This window comes from Cyprinus carpio, chromosome A7 (genome assembly GCF_018340385.1).
Source record: "Cyprinus carpio isolate SPL01 chromosome A7, ASM1834038v1, whole genome shotgun sequence".
Lineage (NCBI taxonomy): Eukaryota > Metazoa > Chordata > Actinopteri > Cypriniformes > Cyprinidae > Cyprinus > Cyprinus carpio.
Window position 1 is genome coordinate 24794585 of NC_056578.1, and position 20545 is coordinate 24815129.

The 20545-nt window shown below is 36.7% G+C and overlaps 1 protein-coding gene across 2 annotated transcripts in view; it reads right to left on the reverse strand.

Annotated features, from left to right (window-relative positions):
- malrd1 (MAM and LDL receptor class A domain containing 1) overlaps positions 1-18882 on the reverse strand; it is a 31872-nt gene extending 12990 nt beyond the window's left edge. The window contains exons 1-19 of one of the 2 annotated variants that reach the window (XM_042760573.1): positions 18367-18864; positions 17337-17471; positions 16908-16996; positions 15770-15943; positions 15566-15662; positions 12310-12447; positions 11765-11916; positions 11229-11335; positions 10683-11050; positions 10161-10594; positions 8258-8345; positions 7949-8128; positions 7353-7512; positions 7061-7217; positions 6777-6887; positions 5568-5781; positions 4811-5057; positions 1995-2281; positions 1023-1268 (exon numbers count right to left, since the gene is read on the reverse strand). In XM_042760573.1, the coding sequence (XP_042616507.1) occupies positions 1023-1268; positions 1995-2281; positions 4811-5057; positions 5568-5781; positions 6777-6887; positions 7061-7217; positions 7353-7512; positions 7949-8128; positions 8258-8345; positions 10161-10594; positions 10683-11050; positions 11229-11335; positions 11765-11916; positions 12310-12447; positions 15566-15662; positions 15770-15943; positions 16908-16996; positions 17337-17471; positions 18367-18547 (3565 nt within the window). In that variant the 5' untranslated portion in view covers positions 18548-18864. Of the gene's footprint in view, positions 1-1022; positions 1272-1994; positions 2282-4810; positions 5058-5567; positions 5782-6776; positions 6888-7060; positions 7218-7352; positions 7513-7948; positions 8129-8257; positions 8346-10160; positions 10595-10682; positions 11051-11228; positions 11336-11764; positions 11917-12309; positions 12448-15565; positions 15663-15769; positions 15944-16907; positions 16997-17336; positions 17472-18366 lie in introns of both variants that reach the window. The other variant, XM_042760574.1, reaches the window with a different exon arrangement.
- Positions 18883-20545: the final 1663 nt, after the last annotated feature.

The window sequence follows — 20545 nt, forward strand, 5'->3', positions numbered from 1 at the left end:
ACTTACTGTATCTTTCACAGGATTTTGGGACTCATATAGCTCTGTTGATGCTAGAGAACCTTGCTTATGGAAGGATATACACAGAATCTCAAGTTCCCAAATACGTTATTAATAAAGATATCTTGCTGAGATAAAGTAAAGCAGAGCACCAAATCAATAAAGGAGGCTACACTGAAGAGACGAGGCCTTGAAATCCTAAAACCATGTCTAAGACTGGCAAGACTTCATAGCTTGCATGAGAAATTTTCATTTTTATTCCACCAGACTAGATGTATTATTAAAAAAAAAAAAAGAAAAAGCGGGTTGGTGTGGGGGATGGGGTATTTCCAAAAGCAAGTTTGGGAGGAGCCTGATCAGTCCTGTCAAATATTATCATATACAGTATAGCAGTCATTGCTAAGTGACAATCGCCTCAGTGACAATTCTTCTGACATCTCTCCTCCTTTTTCTATTCTTCATCATTTTATCCAATAACCTACAATTATCAGGGGTTTAAGCTTGGATTTCGAGTCCGAGCAGAGGTCAGCAAATCATGTTAATTTATCATTATTCATTATGACTGGATAGGCAGACAAACTTGTGAAATGTATAAATTAAAGGGCCATATGTTAAACAACAAATATTCACTTGCTGAATGACTGATACAGTAGTTAGTTCAAGTATTACCCCATTCCCACAACCTCAGATTATGAGCAAACATTTCCACAGAAATTAATTCTCTTATTTCAAACATATAAATAGCATGTGCAGGATGTACTGTAATTACCATTATGAATGCTCAACTATTTATGAAGTAGTGTATAGAACACTGTTTGAGTAAATATACTGTACTTACACTGGTTTAAAATGGGTATCAGATCAGGAGTGTTTGCTTTCCATCTGTTTATGTCATGTCAATGTAGACATAGCCTGTAGACACGCTATTTGCAATATGTTTCTTATGTGGGTGTGAAGGTTAGGCCTCCACGTGAGATCCATGCATTTTTGTTGTACCTATGCAGTGGTATACAGGGAAGTCTTACCGCTTTCATTTTTAAGTGTGTGATCATGAGGAGGTCTGATCATATGAATGGAGCCGACACCATGAGCCCAACTAAAGGTGTTTGCCAGGCTGCTTTTCCAACCACAGTGGCCATGCTCAAATGAGCAGGATGTCCCACAATCCAATTCATCAGTTCCATCTCCACAGTCATCAGTGAAGTCACATTTCTGCTCTCGTTTGAAGCAATTGCCATTGGTACACTGTAGAGAATCTGGTGGACAGGATCCTGCAAAAACACACACATAGATAAATATTTTAATGCATAAAAACAGATGATGTTTTCAAATGTAATTTTAATCCTGTGAATGATGCAAATCTGAATTTTCAGCAGCCATTACTCCATTATTCGGTGTCAAGTGATTCCTCAGAAATCATTTTAATATGCTGATTTGATTTCTTATTATTATTATAAAAAATAGCTCTGCTGCTTTATATTTTTGTGGAAACAGTGTGATGTGTTCTTTCAGGATTTTTAAATAAAAAAATTAAATGAACAGCATTTAACTGAAACAGAAAATTATAAATGTTTGCTATCACTTTTGATTAATTTAATGCATCTTTGCTGATTAAAATTATTAATTTCTTAAATCTTACTAACCTCAAGTTTTTAACAGATTTCTTATATTTTACTTTATTCTTTATTATAATAACATTTTATTATGCACTTAAAAGTTATAATTATAAATCTATGAACTCTAATGCATAGCAATTGATTCTGCCTGCAAGATATAATGCATACTCATGTCTTGTTTCAAGGAATAGATCATTTTCTACAGTTTCCCTACACAGCTTTTTTTCTGTCCTTGTTGTAACGTGCTATTGCAAAACACTTATGCTGTTGTCAGTAATGAAGCTCACAGACTGACTATGCATTTGTGAAGCATTGTTACATATAGTTACCTTTACACTGACAGCACTGCATGTATATAAGGCACCATTAGTACAACTGTACCTGGAAGTAACCGGGGAGTGGAGTCTGTCTCAAATCTGCTGCTTAGAATACAGCCTGATGAGAATGTGATGTCATCCAGGCAGATGTGGACTCTGGTATTACTGCCCACCTTGCCTTCAAACATAATGCGGAAGTTGTCAGTAGATGAGATAGGCAGTTCCTGTCTGCTCCAGTAGTTGCCTTGATTACCAGTAAGGCTGAGTAAGAGTGAGTGGTTGGAGTTTGTAGACATGTACACGTTCAGAGTGCCAATGCCATCACCAGACATATGGACGTAAAAGACCATTGGAAATCAGACAAAAAGAAAGAATACTTAATATCACAGGAGCAAGAGTGCTATTAAGCAAATATACCACAATCGCAGCAGTGCTGATGTTTAGACCAACAGTATGATTACTTGTTTAATATTATTTATTTAACAGTTAATACTGATGTACTTACATTTTAGATACAATATTCCCAAATAGTTTGTCTATTTCTGCACAGCCAACATAGATGGCTTCAAGTCAGAACCAAACTTTGAACACAGCCACGCCTTCAATTAATCAATTAAACTTTCTCATCAAGACATTTCTGCATTTCTGCTGGTTTCAGTCATTTAGATCGTCTGTCAATGTAATACATTACTATATTCCAATCCAAAAAATATTTAGACTAATCCCAGCCAAATTCCAGACTCTGTCTACAGCTGTACCAATAATACACTTCAGCTAAACTAGCGAATCTGCTAAGATAGTTTGCCATGACAGAGTCTTGAAAGGTTTCCCTTTTATTGATTGATTTTGGTTGTTATGGTGGCTGATATTCTCCTTTCGTTTCTGTATGTATGTGTAAATGACTCCTGTCAGTGTTTGACAGGTGAATTAGTGGAGGAGTCTGACCTTTCAGGATCAGACAATTGATTCAGACACTCACAAATTTGCTACACTTTTACTAAGCATATAACACAAAATATAAAAACAACAACATAACAAAAAATGCGTATGTTCCTAAGTGTAATTTACAATTTTAAAAACATCTAACCAAGGCTGACAAGTACACAAAAAAACTCCTCCTCTTCAACTGCTTCTTGTGATTGATTGATTGATTGATGTGAGCTGAATGGGATGACAATTGGGAAATGAGTCTCCACGGGTTAATTATCTCATACACACATACATACCTCTAAAAAGGATGAACACAGTCTGTCAAGTTAGAGGAGATCCAGAAACATGATTGCCTTCACCGACAAACTGATGAGAGCTTTGAAAGGTGCTTCTCTTTCTCACACAGACATTTTGTGTGTGTGTGTGTGTGTGTGTGTGTGTGTGTGTGTGTGTGTGTGTGTGTGTGTGTGTGTGTGTGTGTGTGTGTTTGGCAGGATGATTGATTGCTTCTGTTATGTGCTTCACAGTAACAGAGACAAATCCTGACATTCACTTTCTCCCATTATATTTAGCAAAAGCTATGGATCCAGCAACGCAGTGGAATTAAATATCCTCATTGTGCTAATGATCTAATTGGAAAGATCAATCTATAAAAACTTCTTTAAAACACAAGTATTATTCAAAGAATCCCTCTTAAAGTTATCAACCATTTAGGAGTGAATAAGAAACTTGCCAAAATAAGAAAATAAAGCGTGGGGTGTATCAATAAATTGGGCGCGTTCAGCTCTTAAAAGTGACAGCAGACTAATATTCCTGCTGCTGTCTGTCTATGTTAATAAAGAAACAAAATAGAAATTTACTAATCTTGACTAACTTTACTAGATTTAATAAGGATAAATGTATGAATGTTTCATTCATACAGTGAAGACTATGCAGTGGTTACTTTTACATTTTGATTATTCAATTTCTGTATCATCATTTCTTGAATGATACTGTCAAATAGACCTACTGTACCTAAAAACAATGTTTACTTCATTTGTGTCTTTGTTTTATTGTATTAGTCCTTCTGTTTGTTACTTGCATTTATGTTCTTATTAATAACAAAAATGACTATATCATGATATAAATTGTTGTTGTGAAATAAAGTTACTCTTGGCATTGAATAATATTTTGGGCATATTTTCCACATCTAGCTCATGCCCTCAGCTAACTTACCAATGTTGCCAAGATCTATACATACCTGTAGGCTCGGCTGTATTTTAGTCATAGACTGGTAGTTGCTCACCATAGGCCTGTGTAGGGTTTTTTAAGGGGGAGGAAATGCTCAGAATGCAACACTGGTCAACTGAGAGATTTCTTTCTTTGTGTTTTTTTTTTTTTTTTTTTTTTTTTGTCATGGTATGGGATTACTAGTAGTATCGAGATATTTTAGTCAGGTATCGTACCAAAGTCAAAATTTTGGTATTGTGACAGCACTACTTACAAAGTAATACTATTTATTGAAAATTCACTGTAAAAAAATGATACTACTTTCAGTAAATTATACTTCTTTCTAAGCCAGTTAATAGGATTGAATATAGTCAGTCGGTTTTATTCATGCTTCCAGAAACCTTCAAAAATCCTTTTTGAAAATGGGAAACAACCAACTGTAAACTTCTGCAAATAGTTTCCAGAAGTTGTTGGTGACATCTGCACCACAGATGCCAAAGATGCTGATCTTTTAAAAAAAAAAATCAGAAGCAGCAGGAACATATGAACAAGACAAGGAAAAACAAAAAGCATGTACCACTTGTCAAGTCCATGGAAATGTCACAATTATCCTTCTTGTCATACTGTTATTTGTTTTGTTGTTGTTCTTGATCGTTTCCATTGTATTTAACAGAATATAATGCAAGTACTAACTCACCCTGAAGTGAATTAATCACATAAAAACACCAGTGAGCACTTACTTTGCCATCTTTGCTGCAGTGGTGGAAAAGAGGTCCTAGAATTCGGGCAGTATGTCCAGTTGTCTGTGGGAAGGACCCATCTAGATACAAGTAGTGGCCTGATGGTTTACGTAGGGTATGATCAGTGGATGGCCCAGTCCCATGTGTATGCATATTTCCTGGTTTTATCAACCAATCAAAGTCATCATCTTGGGTCTGTCTCCAGGAACAAAGGTCAAATTCGAAATTGCAGCGACCACTGAATCCCCCTGGGGAAAAAAACAATAATATTGTTAAAGGGATAGTGAAATATGAAAATTCTGTCATCACTCACTCACCCTCATGTTGTTTCAAACCTATATTACTTTCTTTCTTCTGCAGAAAACCTTGTAGGTATTTTGCAAACTTTGTTTGGACAACATTGGAGCCCACTGACTTGGATTGTATGGACAAAAAGAAAATTCAAAATGTTTTTCAAAATCTTCTTTTGTGTTCCACATAACAAAAAACCATCATACAGGTTTGGCAGGACACGAGGGTGAGTAAATTATGACAGTATTTACATTTTTGGGTGAAGTAACCATTTAAAACAAACACGGCTACAAATGCAAAATACATTTACGGTCAAAATACAACTACGGTCGTATACATTCAATACAGTATGTGAGGTGTTATGTTATTCCATACAGTACACAAATTCTGTGACTGACCACTGGAATACAGATGAAAGTATCTGTGTTAAAAGTGACAAGGAAGAGGATGATAGATTTGTTTCTCACTGCATATGTAATGATTCTCATCTGAGCCATCTCCACAGTGATCAATAAAGTCACACAAGTTGTCCTCAGAGATACAGTGACCGTTGGCACAGATGAACTTGTTGTTACCACAAGGAAGATCTGATGTTATTGGAGGGGCACAGTCCACAAATGCCACATCATCAACAACAATATCACCCATGTAGCTGATGCCTCGCTTGGCTCGAAGACCCACCTATTGATGCATTCATAAACCAAAATATGCATGCTTTTAAACAGCAGTAAACATCTTCATTTGCTCCACAGTACTTTACATATGGCTGCATAGTCAAATGCACAAATCAAAGCACACATTTACTCAATAAGACATGTCAGATGTCTTACAGACTAATGTGAAAATGTGAAAAGCAGCAAACAAGTATATGTGTGAAACACTAAAGAAGAAAAATATACGTAGAGATTGTGAATTGGAAGTGCTTGAGAGCTGCTGCACTAAGGCCCCTGACAGTATACAGCAAAAGGGCAGTCAGCACTAAGGGGTGTCATGAAGTATCTAGCACAATAAAGAGAACTTGTAAGAGTGTTTATATATAAGAAGTGTTGATAAATATTAATGATGCAAGAGCCAGATGGAGAAAAGGTCATGATATTTCTGATCAAGCATCAACAGTCCAAACATCAGCTTTACACGTAACATTTTACTGCACATTTCAGGAATACTAAACACACACAGTTCTCTGATCAGCTTTATGAAATGTAAATAAATGTTTGTTTGTTTTTTTTTACATATCTTAAATCTCAGATTATGGTTCAAAAGTTTGGGGTCATTTGTTTTTTTTTTAAGAAGTCCCTATGCTCACCAAGGCTGCATGAATGTGATTAAAATTACAGTAAAAACAATAATATTGTGCAAATCGTGATACTTTTTATAGCTTTATTCCAAGAATAGGAAGTTTTCTATTCTATAAAAAGAACAGAATTTATTTAAACGTTTTTGGCAACATTATAAATGTCTTTGCCACTTTTAAATAGTAATGCATCTTTGCTAAAAAGTATAATTTCCTTAAAAACAAATCATTCTGACCTCAAACATTTGAACAGTAATGTAGCTGACTGACAGTACCTGTTGGTGTATTTTTGGCTTCTCAAAAAAATGTATTTTCAAATGTATTTTCATTTATTTACTTTTTGAAAAAGCATTGTTAGTCCTCATAAAACAGAAACACTGACCTGGATGTTACGATGGATTCCTATGAAGACCTCACCCCGCCTCCAGCGGTTGCCTTGGTTACCATTTTGGGACCAAACTTCATGAGTGACAGCACGTGATTTGATAAAGACCTGCACATACAATTTTGAGACTGTTTTGACAAACTGCAAAAAACTTTAAACACAATGAAAGACATAATGAAGCATGAAATTTATTCTGTCACGTTAATAATATGTTTTGATGTTTTCTAGGCATGGGCAGCAAATTAATAACAATTATATTCATATTTTCTAGATAACTGCACCTGCAACGTTCCAACAGTAAAGCCACTCATGTGATACCAGAACACAAGAGTGCACTGGGGCCCTGTTATTTTAATGGGAGCAGTCAAGAGATCAGTGGTGTGACCATATTCTCCATTGGAGCTGTCCGCAAATATATACCAACCCTCGGATGAACCTCTGCAAAACAAACACGTGTACAGATGAGTAAACATAGTAAAGCAAAAAACACTCCAAAATATATGCAAACCTGACCATGCATTTATAAACGAAAGCAGAAACATGTTCTTATAAATGATGCTGTTTATTGCTCACAGTGTGTGGTCATTAGCAGGTCTGTGGTTCTGTTCTCCTTGGTGAATACTCTCCCCTTGTCCTGTCTGCCAGCGAAAGGCATGAGGAGGAACAGGAGTGGCTGGGACACTTAAATACCATCCACAAAGAGTATCACCTTCAAAATCACAATACTCCTTCACTGAGGACAGAGAAAACAGTATGATGGATGGATAGCTTGGGGTCGGTTACAACTTAAATATATTACAAATATTATAAAATACAATTTAAAATAACTGTTTTCCATTTGAATATATTTTAAAATGTTATTTTAATCCTGTGATGGCAAATCTGAATTTTCAGCATCATTACTCCAGTCTTCAGTGTCACTTAATCATTCAGAAATCATTGTAATATGCTGATTTCCAGCTCAGAAAACATTTTTCATTATTATCAATCAGGATTCTTCAAAGAAATTTGAAATAAAAATATTTTGTAAAATTATGTGTCTTTACTGTCACCTTTGATCAGTTTAATCCATCCTTACTCAATTAAAGTATTAATTTCTATCCAAAAAAATAAAAATAAATAAACAACAACTTATAAACAGTTGGTAGACAGATAAACGAGATGCCTACCACAGTGCTCTTCATCTGAGCTATCGGAGCAGTCTGGTGTGAAGTTACACACTTGACTGAGGCTCACACACTCTCTTGTAGTTGAACACACAAACTGGTCAGAAGGGCAGCTATGGGGGGGTGCTGTTGACATGGTGGTGATGGGGGCAAAGGTGCTGGGCTCCTTTGAGGGCAATTCACCTACAGTATACAAAGATATAGACACATAACTACATTAAAACCAAGAATTTTAGCTTAAGGGTGTCCTGAAACAGGCAACACTACCAGTCCTAATACGAATGTAATTAAAAAAAAAAAGAATTACTTCACCATCATATGGCTGACAGCCAAGGAAAGACAGATCGTCTATGGCAATATCTCCACTAAAGTCATCACCAACAGTCCCCTCCACTAAAATCTGTAGCAGCAAGAAGAAAGAAAGAAGAGTCTATCTTTATTTTGCAGCTTGCATATTTTTCAGATGGCAAACAATACGCTAACAACGTTCTAAAAATAAGTGGACCTCAGTGGACATAACACAAATATGATTTGGTTATGCCTTGTCTATTTAATTTCTTTTTGCGTAAAACTTTATATTACAAAAAAACAACAACACTTACTAGACCTTTAAAATTGTCACGTTAAGAACAGGTGAATCACCTAATAATAAGTACCACTGCATTTATATTTTTTATCTAAAGGGGTTATATTTGGAATTCATAAACCCTTGTTATTAGCGACACCAGTGGCCATTAAGTAAAATGCAGCCAGCAATTTGCTCGTGTTCGCAGTCGTGCACACACAACGTACAAGAGACTGAATGTGATTTAGTGTCCTTTAGTGTTCTTTGCTTAGAAGTAAAAAGTCGGAAACACCTTTGCAGTGATATACTGTTAATGAAAATTCAGATGGCATCCAAGCAGAGAGCGGCATTTAGATGAATATTTAAGTATGTTCTGCATGCTTTCCTCTCAGTAACAAAATAAACACAACTAAAATGACAGCAGTGAGAAAAAAACAGTAGTTAAGAAAGCATCTGGTCATAGCGACATGGATATGTTTGCACCAGCTCTGAAATTCACTGGCATCATGTCTAAAGATGAGGTAATTAAAATCACACTGTTATGATAGTTTGATTAGAACATATATTTGAGACCATAGACTATAGATCTTGCTGTGTCAAATAGTTTGAATTAATCCCTTTTCTTTGCATGATTCGTTGAGATTACAGTACAGAATAACCCTTTAAGCATTAACCTGAGTAAGCATTTTATAATCATTCATTTCATTTGTCATAGAACAGAAAAAAATTTCTTGGGACATGTCAAATCCTTTTGATTTTCTGTGCAAAATTGTCCTGGGTTGCCACAGTTTGAAGCTACTAATTGACAAATAAGTATGTCTATTCCTGCTCTGCTAATGAAAATGTCTCCAAACAAACCACAAACAAATTCAGCTATTTCTGAATGTGTGTTTGAACAAACTGGTTGAGTGAATGAGTCAAACATCTTCATAAAGACTCAGTTGCTGCCACCTATTGTTGTACCGATGTAAAGAGATGCTGAAACATAACCACCAACTATTCGCTTATTAAATGTGTGCTATAAATGAATAGTGCTCATAAAGGGCAGTATTAGATAGTATTCTCAATTAAAACGGGTAGAGACTTGGAAAACAGTATTACTTATGCCACAACTTAAGCAGATTGTGTTTCCCCTAATAAACTTTGCATTAACTCAGCACTGAAATATAATTTTTTCCCCACCACATATTATTTCCAACACAAAATTTTGGGGAATGCAGAGTTTCTCTGGGAAAAGCAAAAGTTTTGAGAGACTGCAAAGGCATTAAAATATAATTTTTCCTCACACCTACATTTTTTTCCCATCACCATATCTTGAAACACAGACAAGCAGACCATTGTACTACATACCAGGAATGACCAGAACTACATGTTACACCTAATAATTTATATTTTTATAAGCTTGAAACAGAATTTGTAATATTTCTTATACTAGCCTACACATCAGCATGCTTTGTGGTTTCTGCCGAGTTACTATGATTGCTCAGTCTTTAGTGCATGCATAAACAACAGAGTTACATGGATAAGCAATAATGGCACTTTTTGTGCTAAATTAAAAGCTGTAGCAGCAAGTTAATCAAAGTATTCAGCACACAAGGACACCATTACACCTGTAGACTTCAGTACTCATAATTCTGATCAATAACTCACCTGAAAATGGTGGGCGCTGTTGATCTGCAGTGTCTTCCTGTGCCAGAAGTTGCCTTGGTCACCATAGCGAACCCACAGCAAGTTCCCCCGCCCACTGTTACGTGTGCGCATGTACACAGCCAAACGAAACACATGCTGGCCAAACATGTGATAGTGGAATCTGAAAACACAGGATGGTTTGGATTCAGGACCTAGACGAGGAGTTTGGAGAAAAGGCCGACTGATAAGAACGGCGGTGTCTTTGAACTTCTGTGGCTCTGAAGATTCGATAAAGAGGAAGTGGCCATCCACACTGGCTCGTGTGTGGTCCTTCCATGGGCCCGTGTTGAAAGTGGGAGTGGGTCCTTGGATAAGGGTCCAATCAAACATGTCCTCCTCGTGTTCCTGAGTCCAGCTACAGAGATCTTCCTCAAAGTCACACATTAGCTCTGGCGCTGATAGGAGAAGAAAAGATCACTGTAAACCAACTGACAAAAAAAAAAGAGACTGCTAACATCAAACAAAGTGACTACCAATACTGACAGCAGTTTTCCTCATCTGTTCCATCTCCACAGTCATCGATCAGGTCACAGATCTGAAAATAGTCCACACATGCTTTGCTCCGGATACAGTGAAGGTGATTAGGAGTTGGGCACACCTCCGCAGCCTTGGGCAATGAGCAGTTATGGAACATAAAATCATCTAGAGCGGAGACTCCTTCATACACAGCCAGGCTCAGTTTTGCAACTGAGATGTGGAAAGGCCTGGTCTGCCTTCCAATCTGTACGGTTACAGGGTGCCACTGGTTACCTTGGTTGTAAAGTGTTTGCCAAAGTATAGTGATGCTGTCTGAGTCCTCTATCACCAGGTGCATTTCAGCAGCACCAACAGAATGGCCAGAATTATAGTGCCTGTAAGCAAAACAATCAACGTAAATATTAAATTCGAAACACTGATTGTTAGAAAATATACTGTAAAGCAGTGAATAATGCTGTTTGTGGTTTGTGTTTTTCTTTTTTTGCAAATATTAACATATATTTGAATTCATTTTTAATGAATGAATTTCACTAAGCAAGGTCAGAGCCTTACCAGAAGGTCATGACGCAATCTGAACTTGCTTGCTGGAATGTAGGACTGCGCAGTAAAGCCTGCTGGGAAAGCCTGCTGCTCCTCTTGAAGATAAACATGAAGTGGCCGAAGGGGGAGAAAAAGATAGTAAAACATTAAAAGGTATTAACAGAAACCTGAACATGTACTATCATACTATACATAATGTTGTTTGTAAACTATTAGTAGATTGTGACATTTTTAAAATTCATTCAGTTAAAATAAACATTTAAAATAATATGATAAATATTAACAGATATTTAGCAATAGAACTATGAGAATCAGCACTACTTTTTCTTTTGCCAAGCACTAAAATTGAAATTAATAGTTAAGTGGGATTTAAAAAAAAATGTTTCAGTGCTAATGCAAACTAAGTAAAGGTTCGAGAAACTTAAAGGTGCACATGGAATAAGTGGATCTGGTTTATAGGTCAGAACTACAGTTTTAGCATCTTTTGGGAGTGAGAGTACAAATTAAATATGAGTCAAAATCATTTCAGTCTGTGTATTTATGTCACCTGCACTTGTATTAGTAGAGTGGTCCTGGGGTGGTGTTTGGTCTAGATACTCTATGTCGACTCCATTAGCTGAGCCTCTCGCCCATTCAAATCCATCACCCTGGACAACCTCATACCAGCCACACGAATCAGACTCAAAGTCACACAGTGCCGCTGAAAGTCAAATTAACATTATGAAATAATGGTGAAACAATAAATGAAAGGATAAAACCACCCTTCAAAATAAAAACAAAACAGAAACTTTCAGAATATCTTAATTATATTCCCAAGAAGAAAGAAAGGCAAATACAGTAGGTTTGTAACAACATGAAGGTGAGGAAATGATGACAGAAAATTAAATTTTGGGTGAACTTTCTTAACAAACACCTATGCAGAATCTTTAATCTTTAAGCTGTTTTGATCTTTGAGTATCCAGCCTTTTGCAATGTGGGAGTAAACTATTTCTAGAGTAAAAATAACTGTAACTGAACGACACCTGAAGCCTTGCATATCCAATTTACAAACGGCTGTACACATGGTTACGTTATGAATAAGGTGGATACTCACAACATTTGGACTCGTCCTCTCCACTTGGGCAATCTAAAGAAAAGTCACACACTTTCACCCCATCTACACAGACGTTTTCCCCACAGTAAAACTGAGATGGGGGGCATTGAGTTGGAAGAGGTGCCTTGATGTCATTCTCTGGAGAAAACAATAAAGCCAAAACAAAAGGTCAAGATGGGACTCATAAAGTGAAGAGTGGCTAGAGCTCCTTCCTGCATTATCACCTCTGTTAACAGTGTCATGTAGATCTGAACATGGGCACATTATTATTATTAATGTGACTGTCCAGGGTACATGTGAAATAAATCACAATAATGCAGTATCGTAACACACTTATTTACAACTAAACACATAAACCTCCATTTGAAACACTGGGTCAAAGAAAATATACAATCAGCCTTGTTCTGTTCTGTGCAGGTCTGTATTTATGGTGGAAAATAAAGTATGATAATCTTTTTCCTATAAACATTTAAGCGTTTTTTTGTGACAAATGTGTAAAATAAAGGTTATTGACTTACTGCAAAGCTGTGTCAGCAATTTCATCTTAAAGGGGCCATGAAATGAGAAACCAAATTTGCCTTGATCTTTTGGAATATAAGAGGTCTTTGTACCATTAAAACGTCCTGCAAGTTTCATAGCTCAAGACGTCCTCCCCATTATAAACGAGCCATTTATTTAATCAAGCTCTAAATACAGCTCGTTCTGGATCCATGGTAAGAAGTGACGTCACGGTGCGAAGTGAGGTTCCATACATTTGCATATGACCGCCTCCAGCACAAGACAACTACGCTCATTTCGTATCGTTGTCGCGCCGCGTGCCTCACAAGTGTTCAGTCGACGGACAGCGAGTGGGTCTGTGTACAGGAAAATTACAATGCCATGCAGATGTGCTCAAACATATAAGGTTTTATAATTTCAAGAGCCATCGCTTCGAATGCATCACCCGCTACTAAACAGTTACGCTCAATCCGCAAATGTTCTGGCTGGGGGCGTTAATAATTGATCCATAGGCACTGTCGTTAGCCAATCATAACAGCGGGCGTTAACACTGAACTCTTAAAGGGGAAACACCCCAAAAACAGACTGTTTGAATCAAAGGATGAGAAACAGGGTGGGAAAATGTCATAATTCACTACATTTTAAAAGTTTTTTAAAAAAAAAACTATAGTAATACTATAATTGCACCTAGGGGACCATAATAATAAAATAAAAAAACCCATGTCATGACCCCTTTAAAATTTAGACCTATAAAATCTTCAGAAGATAATAAAACCACACCATGATTTTGTCATGGCACTTATATATACTCCAAATTAAAAATGTAACTGATGTCTCTCTCTCTTTCTATCTTGGGCTGGACTGTAAATTAAAAATATGCTGAGGTTCCCTGCTGCCTGTCACTATGGTCCCTCTGGTGTCCCAATCCATCCAGCACAGGCTGTAAATGTATTAGGCCTTATTTAAAGCTTTATATTCCTGCATATCTTGAGCTCTCTGCACCTCAAACCCTTCAGAAATTTCATATCAGTGAGCAAAGCCATCATATAACTTCATATTTTTGTCTTTACAAACAGCTACATTATGACCCAAACATGGCTATTGGAAGTAGGAGTATATTCATACATACTGGATAATGTCCTTGGTAAATATGGGTAAAGATGGCTATGAAAATAAACCTGCATTGTTCATCTTTTCATTAGTGTGTTATGTAGCTGTTTGTGCATGTATAAGATCTGCAAAGTTACAAAGCTCAAAGTCTCCCACAAAAGGATTTTTAAAAGGATCTAAAAGAGAAAGCTAATCAAGACCTCCTGTATGATTGATTTGAAAAGTGATTAATTTGCGAATCTGGCATTAGTAGTTCTGATTCTAAACAGCTGATAGAAAACACATGTGACTTGATTGCTGATGTATTAGTAAGTATACGTTAATTCCACAGAGGTATAAGGATATACAGGTGCATCTCAATAAATTAGAATGTCATGGAAAAGTTCATTTATTTCAGTAATTCAACTCAAATTGTGAAACTCGTGTATTAAATAAATTCAATGCACACAGACTGAAGTAGCTTTAGTCTTTGGTTCTTTTAATTGTGATGATTTTGGCTCACATTTAACAAAAACCCACCAATTCACTATCTCAACAAATTAGAATACTTCATAAGACCAATAAAAACATTTTTAGTGAATTGTTGGCCTTTTGTAAAGTATGTTCATTTACTGTAAATGTACTCAATACTTGGTAGGGGCTCCTTTTGCTTTAATTACTGCCTCGATTCAGCGTGGCATGGAGGTGAACAGTTTGTGGGACTGCTGAGATGGTATGGAAGCCCAGGTTTCTTTGACCTCGGGACAATACCCCATTGATTCTCTAGAACTGTGGAAACTTAACACTGGACTTCAAGCAACTTGGGCTATGAGCTTCTCCACCATTCCTCCAGACTGTAGGACCTTGGTTTCCAAATGAAATACAAAACTTGCTCTCATCTGAAAAGAGGACTTTGGACCACTGGGCAACAACTGGGCAACAGTCCAGTTCTTCTTCTCCTTAGCCCAGGTAAGACGCCTCTGACGTTGTCTGTGGTTCAGGAGTGGCTTAACAAGAGGAATACGACAACTGTAGCCAAATTCCTTGACACAGTCCATTCCTTGTGAAGTTCACTCAAATTCTTGACAATCCTCATAAGGTTGCGGTTCATTCGGTTGGTTGTGTATCTTTTTCTTCCACACTTTTTCCTTCCACTCAACTTTCTGTTTACATGCTTGGATACAGCACTCTGTGAACGGTCAGCTTCTTTGGTTCAGTGAATGTTTGTGGCTTACCCTCCTTGTGAAGGGTGTCAATGATTGTCTTCTGGACAACTGTCAGATCAGCAGTCTTCCCCATGATTGTGTAGCCTAGTGAACAAAACTGAGAGACCATTTTGAAGGCTCAGGAAACCTTTGCAGGTGTTTTGAGTCGATTAGCTGATTGGCATGTCACCATATTCTAATTTGTTGTGAATTGGTTGGTTTTTGTTAAATGTGAGCCAAAATCATCACAATTAAAAGAATCAAAGACTTAAATAACTTCAGTCTATGTGCATTGAATTAATTTAATACAAGAGTTTCACAATTTGAGTTGAATTACTGAAATAAATTAACTTTTCCATTACATTCTAATTGGATAAGCATGGCACTCTGAATCTGTCCAGACTGTGCAGACTGATTTGCCATAAAAAAAGCACTCATGAAAAGACATATTAGTGTTCACCCACCTACTGCTACCACACATCCTCTGCTGAAGGACACATCATCAATTGCTACAACTTCATTTGGGTCACTGCTGTTGAATATTAATCCTCTAATCACAACCTGTAAATTCACAGTGATTTTGTGTTACTGACTGAACTATACACCATACATACTTCTTAACTTCAAATAATAATACCCTTCCCCCAAACACACATAACCACACCAACCTTAAACTCCTCTCTGCTGTTTAACACCACCACTCTTCGCATCCAGGGAAGATTGTATGGATCAGGATTGGAGGCAGACAGAAACCAAACCTCCTGCATCTCTCCTGAAGATATGAACTGGATCAGAACTTGCAAAGCCCCTGCCAGCATCCCAATATGCTGATAGAAAGTTAGCTGTTCAAAGGTAAGGACAACAAAGATAGAGAAAATATAAATCCTCAAAAGAATGTGTTATGTGAACAAAGGATTCGAGCGGTGCACTGCTGGTTTCATTACACATGTTGAACTTTAAAGCTGAAACATTAAAGATACTTACATATTTGGCCAACTGAGACTAAATTAATGCTGAAAGCATCTCATACTCAAAGCATTTTTTTTTTTTTTTTGTAAAGTGAGGTTATGTTATTTCATCTTACTGCCAAGTTCAGTGTCATCTTATTTTTGTTTAAGCAGAGAAGCATTCAAAGTGAATTTCACCATAACAGAGAATCTAAAACCATAGATCAGAATGAGTGAATGCACTACTCACTGTGTCAGGGCTCTGACAGCCTATGCATAACGCTCTGCTGTCAATAAGAGTGTGTAGCCCTGGCAGTGGATAAGTGTTCTATGCACATAATCGAGGGCTTGAGCTAAGCACTTAACAAGATGCTGCTTAGTTTTGAAGTAAACTCTGCACTATGTCTTTCTTGTCAAACATATTGCATTGGTTCATTTATTAAACTACTAATATTATATATTTTTAATAGGCTATATGATTGCACCATCCAGTCAACCTATTAATTCAGGCACTAAACCAGAGTAAGTCATAGAATCATTCATTTAACTGATTTGTTCTTAAACGGTGAACAAATTATTGAACTATTTTCAATGGTGGAGCAAAAATGTATAAAGTAAAAAAAAAAAAAAAGGTTATTATGTATTGTGTCTAAAATGTAAGTCAATATTCATGTATGGTTTATTGAACAGTTGTATAAAGGCAGTATCATTTGATGGAAATTAGTGTTTTGATAGCTTGCTTTAAAAAGCAGATGGTGGTTTAGCAAATAGACTACTGATTTTTGTGGTATCAGAGTTAAATAATTAATTAGACAATGAAACAGAACACCAAAAGTTGCTTAATAATGTTTTTCTGTACCCAGCATGTCTGTGAAGGCTGGAAGCGAGGACTGTATATTTCAGCGGTGACTCCTCCACCATTTTTTGAGTTTATATAGAGGCAGTGACCTGACAAAAGAGAATTAAAAAAGTGTCCTGAGAAGTCAGGAAATACAGTACAAAACTAAACCTAAGTATTGTATAGTGTGAATATGGTGTTTACGCTCAGGGAGAAAAAACCCAAACTGATATGCAAAAAAATATATAATATAAGATATGCAATTTTCAGAATTTAGTATGTACTATCAGTCGTAGGATGGAAGGCATGTAGAAAATTGTGTAGAACAGTTTTTCAGAAACATCTGAGCATGTTGATAATTTGAGGCCTTAGAATACATGTATCAAATTTGAAACAGTAAGCTTTATAGAGTTAAGTAGTATCCATATGGATATAAGACTGGTTATTTACCAGTAACATTTTCTCTGTGGTTTGCCTTGGTACTGGGATGGCTCAAACCTGATCCTCTTATCCAAACATGATGTTCATTTTGAAGTTGAAAACCACAGAAACCTTCCTCAAAGTCACATCTCACAAACTGGGAACCTATATGAGAGGAAACTCAAAGCTATATCAGGCCAATACAGTAAAATAAACACTGCTATCTGCTAATCATTTTAAATCTGTTACAGGGACACCATTACAAACATGCAACTCACCAAGGCATCCATCACAACACATTTAACAGGCGCTTGACTGTAAAACTGTTGTCACAAAATGGATTCAGTAGATGCAAAATAAGGAAATCCAAGCTGTATAATATATATAATAGGTATCCACCTTCTTCCTGACGTAAAAATGGGCGCCGCCATTTGTAAATTCTATGGGTCTAGCTTCCGGTCTCATTTGCGTCCAGCAATTTTTAGATGTATAAAACAGTTTGTTTTAGTGCTTGATATTGACAATTGATGTGTCCTATCATATTATTTTAATCTTTTATCTTAATTAAGAACACACTGGTTTTTAATGCAAACAGTTTTTTACTATTCTCCTCGTTATTTACCTATAGCGGCTAATGAAACGGAAGTCTCACCACTTACTTCTGCGTTGAGGAAAAAGGTGGATACAGAATAACTGTTCTGTGTTTACATGGAAGTCATAAGATGAAAATGAAAATCTTTTCTTAGGATCATCATTAAAACGATCAGGGTGCAAAACAAAAGCAGAGGTCAACCCTAATGCATCAACCTCAATTCTGTAATGTTCTGCCTCTTAAAAGCCCTCGAAGGTTTTAATCAATATTACAAAAGACCTCCCAGTGTGCCCCTTTTATGAGCATGCCATAAATCTCACTGTTTACACATGAGGGCCTTTAGGGGCATTTAAAATCATGTTGTCAACAGAGAGGAAAAGAAAGGACCATTACTGTCAAAGAATTGCCTGCACAAGCACAAATAGAAGAGTAGATAAGACTTTGAAAAAGTTACAGAATAATACTTACAGTTAGTCTCATCACTGCCATCTTCACAGTTCTCTCTGAAATCACATACATGCTCCTCAGATACACATCCGCCTCTCGCACAAGTAAACTCCTCAGGCAGACATGGCGTAGATGATACACTCGCCAGGACACACAGCAGAAATGAGGCCTGCACGCACGCCCTCATTGTGCTCTCCGACATACAATTTAGTAGCTCATTCAGATCAACATGTAGGTACAAACACAGACAGACACTCTCACCCCTGTGTATGTACAAAACATAAATCCTTAAAATCCAAAGAGTGTCAGTGTACTGTACCACCTCGACTTTGTGCTATGGACAGCCGCGTCTCACGGAACACTGTTGAAAATGACTTTATGGCTGTTACACAATCATCAAGTATCGTGTGTGTGTACCTGATGTCAAACTGTGTGTCAAACTCCATGCCACTGGCTGGAGATAAAGTGGCAGTAAAATGTAATCTATTATTTCAAGACATAATATTCTGTGCAATATGAAACCAAGTTTACAAGCTTAAGATAAACAAACACATTTAGGTGAAAACATAAAAAGCTATTTAAACAAGGGTTAACAGAAATGTGTTGCTATCTAAATTTCCTTCATTTTCAGTTTGAAGAAACAGCACTGAATGAAAAATAAGATGGCAAAGTAATCAGTCATGCATTAGTTCCGCCCTCTATCTTTACAAATGATCATTCAGCTATAATTTCATGTTTCATGAATCGATGACTAAAATTCACAATCATTGATGGGGTGTGATAGAAGAGAAGCTCTCTTGGTCATAATAACATCAGAATGACCTTCACGCAAAAGAACACAGGCATAAGAATAAGGAATTAAATAATAAGTAATAAGTTCATTACTGATAAACTTGACATCCCTCAAAAGATGTTACCTAGCTGAAATGGCTATTGTAGGATAATAGCTGGTCAAATTGATGGTGACTATACTAATAATCCTCCTGGGTGCGAGTGTTAAGATCCAGAGACTGCGGGTGGTGATAATGGAGTCTTAACACACACAAATCCTTAATAGTCCAATTGAAGAACAAATCTTGTGTCACCAGGGATGTCACTTTCTGTCTATGTGATTAGTTGGGTTTATTGATTGTCAGTGCCGGGAGATTTAAGTGGCTGTGTTCCCACTAAATGAACACTAATTATTATGTCAGTTGTCAAGACAGACAACACAACAGAAGACAGACAGTGTATTAAGCACTGATCTTTGGTCTTTAAATAAGCTTTCAGGCATTTACATACACTCTATAGCAATATTAAGGAAAACTGTTCATCCTTCTTTTTTAAATGACTGTTTTCAAACAGGTTCCCTAAATGTTCTCCACATCTGCAACTAGACAACCAAATAGGTAGTCCAGCCCCAAAAATCAAACTATATTTTGTAATTACTTACTGAACCTCATGTTGTTTCCAAACCTGTACCAACTTCTGATGATATTTTAAGAAATTTAAAGTTTTTTTTTTTTTTTTTTTGTCCGGTCAATACACATCAAAACTGATTACCAAACGGTTTTATCTGCTTTTGTGGTTTACAGAAGTAAGAAAGGAACTTTCAGGCTGATGATACACTGAGCAACTTTGGGCAATATTGCCGGCAACGGGTAACCAGGTGAGACACAGGGCCCACGACCGATCTACAGTATCCAGATAGAAATTTGTTACCCATTCTCAGTGAGAAAGTGCCCAAGCAACATTGCTCAAAAAAAGTTGCCCAGCAAAGCTGCTTAAAAAGTTACCCCGTGTATCATCAGCATCAGATCCTCTTTCTTTGTTTCTCTGGTGGTGGTGTAACCTCCATATTTGTCTTTTACTGGCAGGTCTGTCTAGTTATTTTGGAATAATTGTTAAGACTACAACTATGCACTCACTGCTAAATGATCCAAATAAATTGCTTGGGAAAGCATCCATATCAAGGAACACATAATCCAAAAATACTTAATTCAGGTCTTTCAGTACCTGAAATTATGACTTTTAAATGAGTACTATTATTGTGTTCTCAGTTTAAAGTTCAGATTTTAGGCCTTCTGAGAAAAGGAATAATACAAGAGTTAGTGAAGTTTGACACATGCATCACTCCTCTTGTGCATGATCTAAAAGTACCATATGTTCTCGATCAAAATACTAAATATGATCAACTCAGCAAGGTCATTCCTTTTACCAT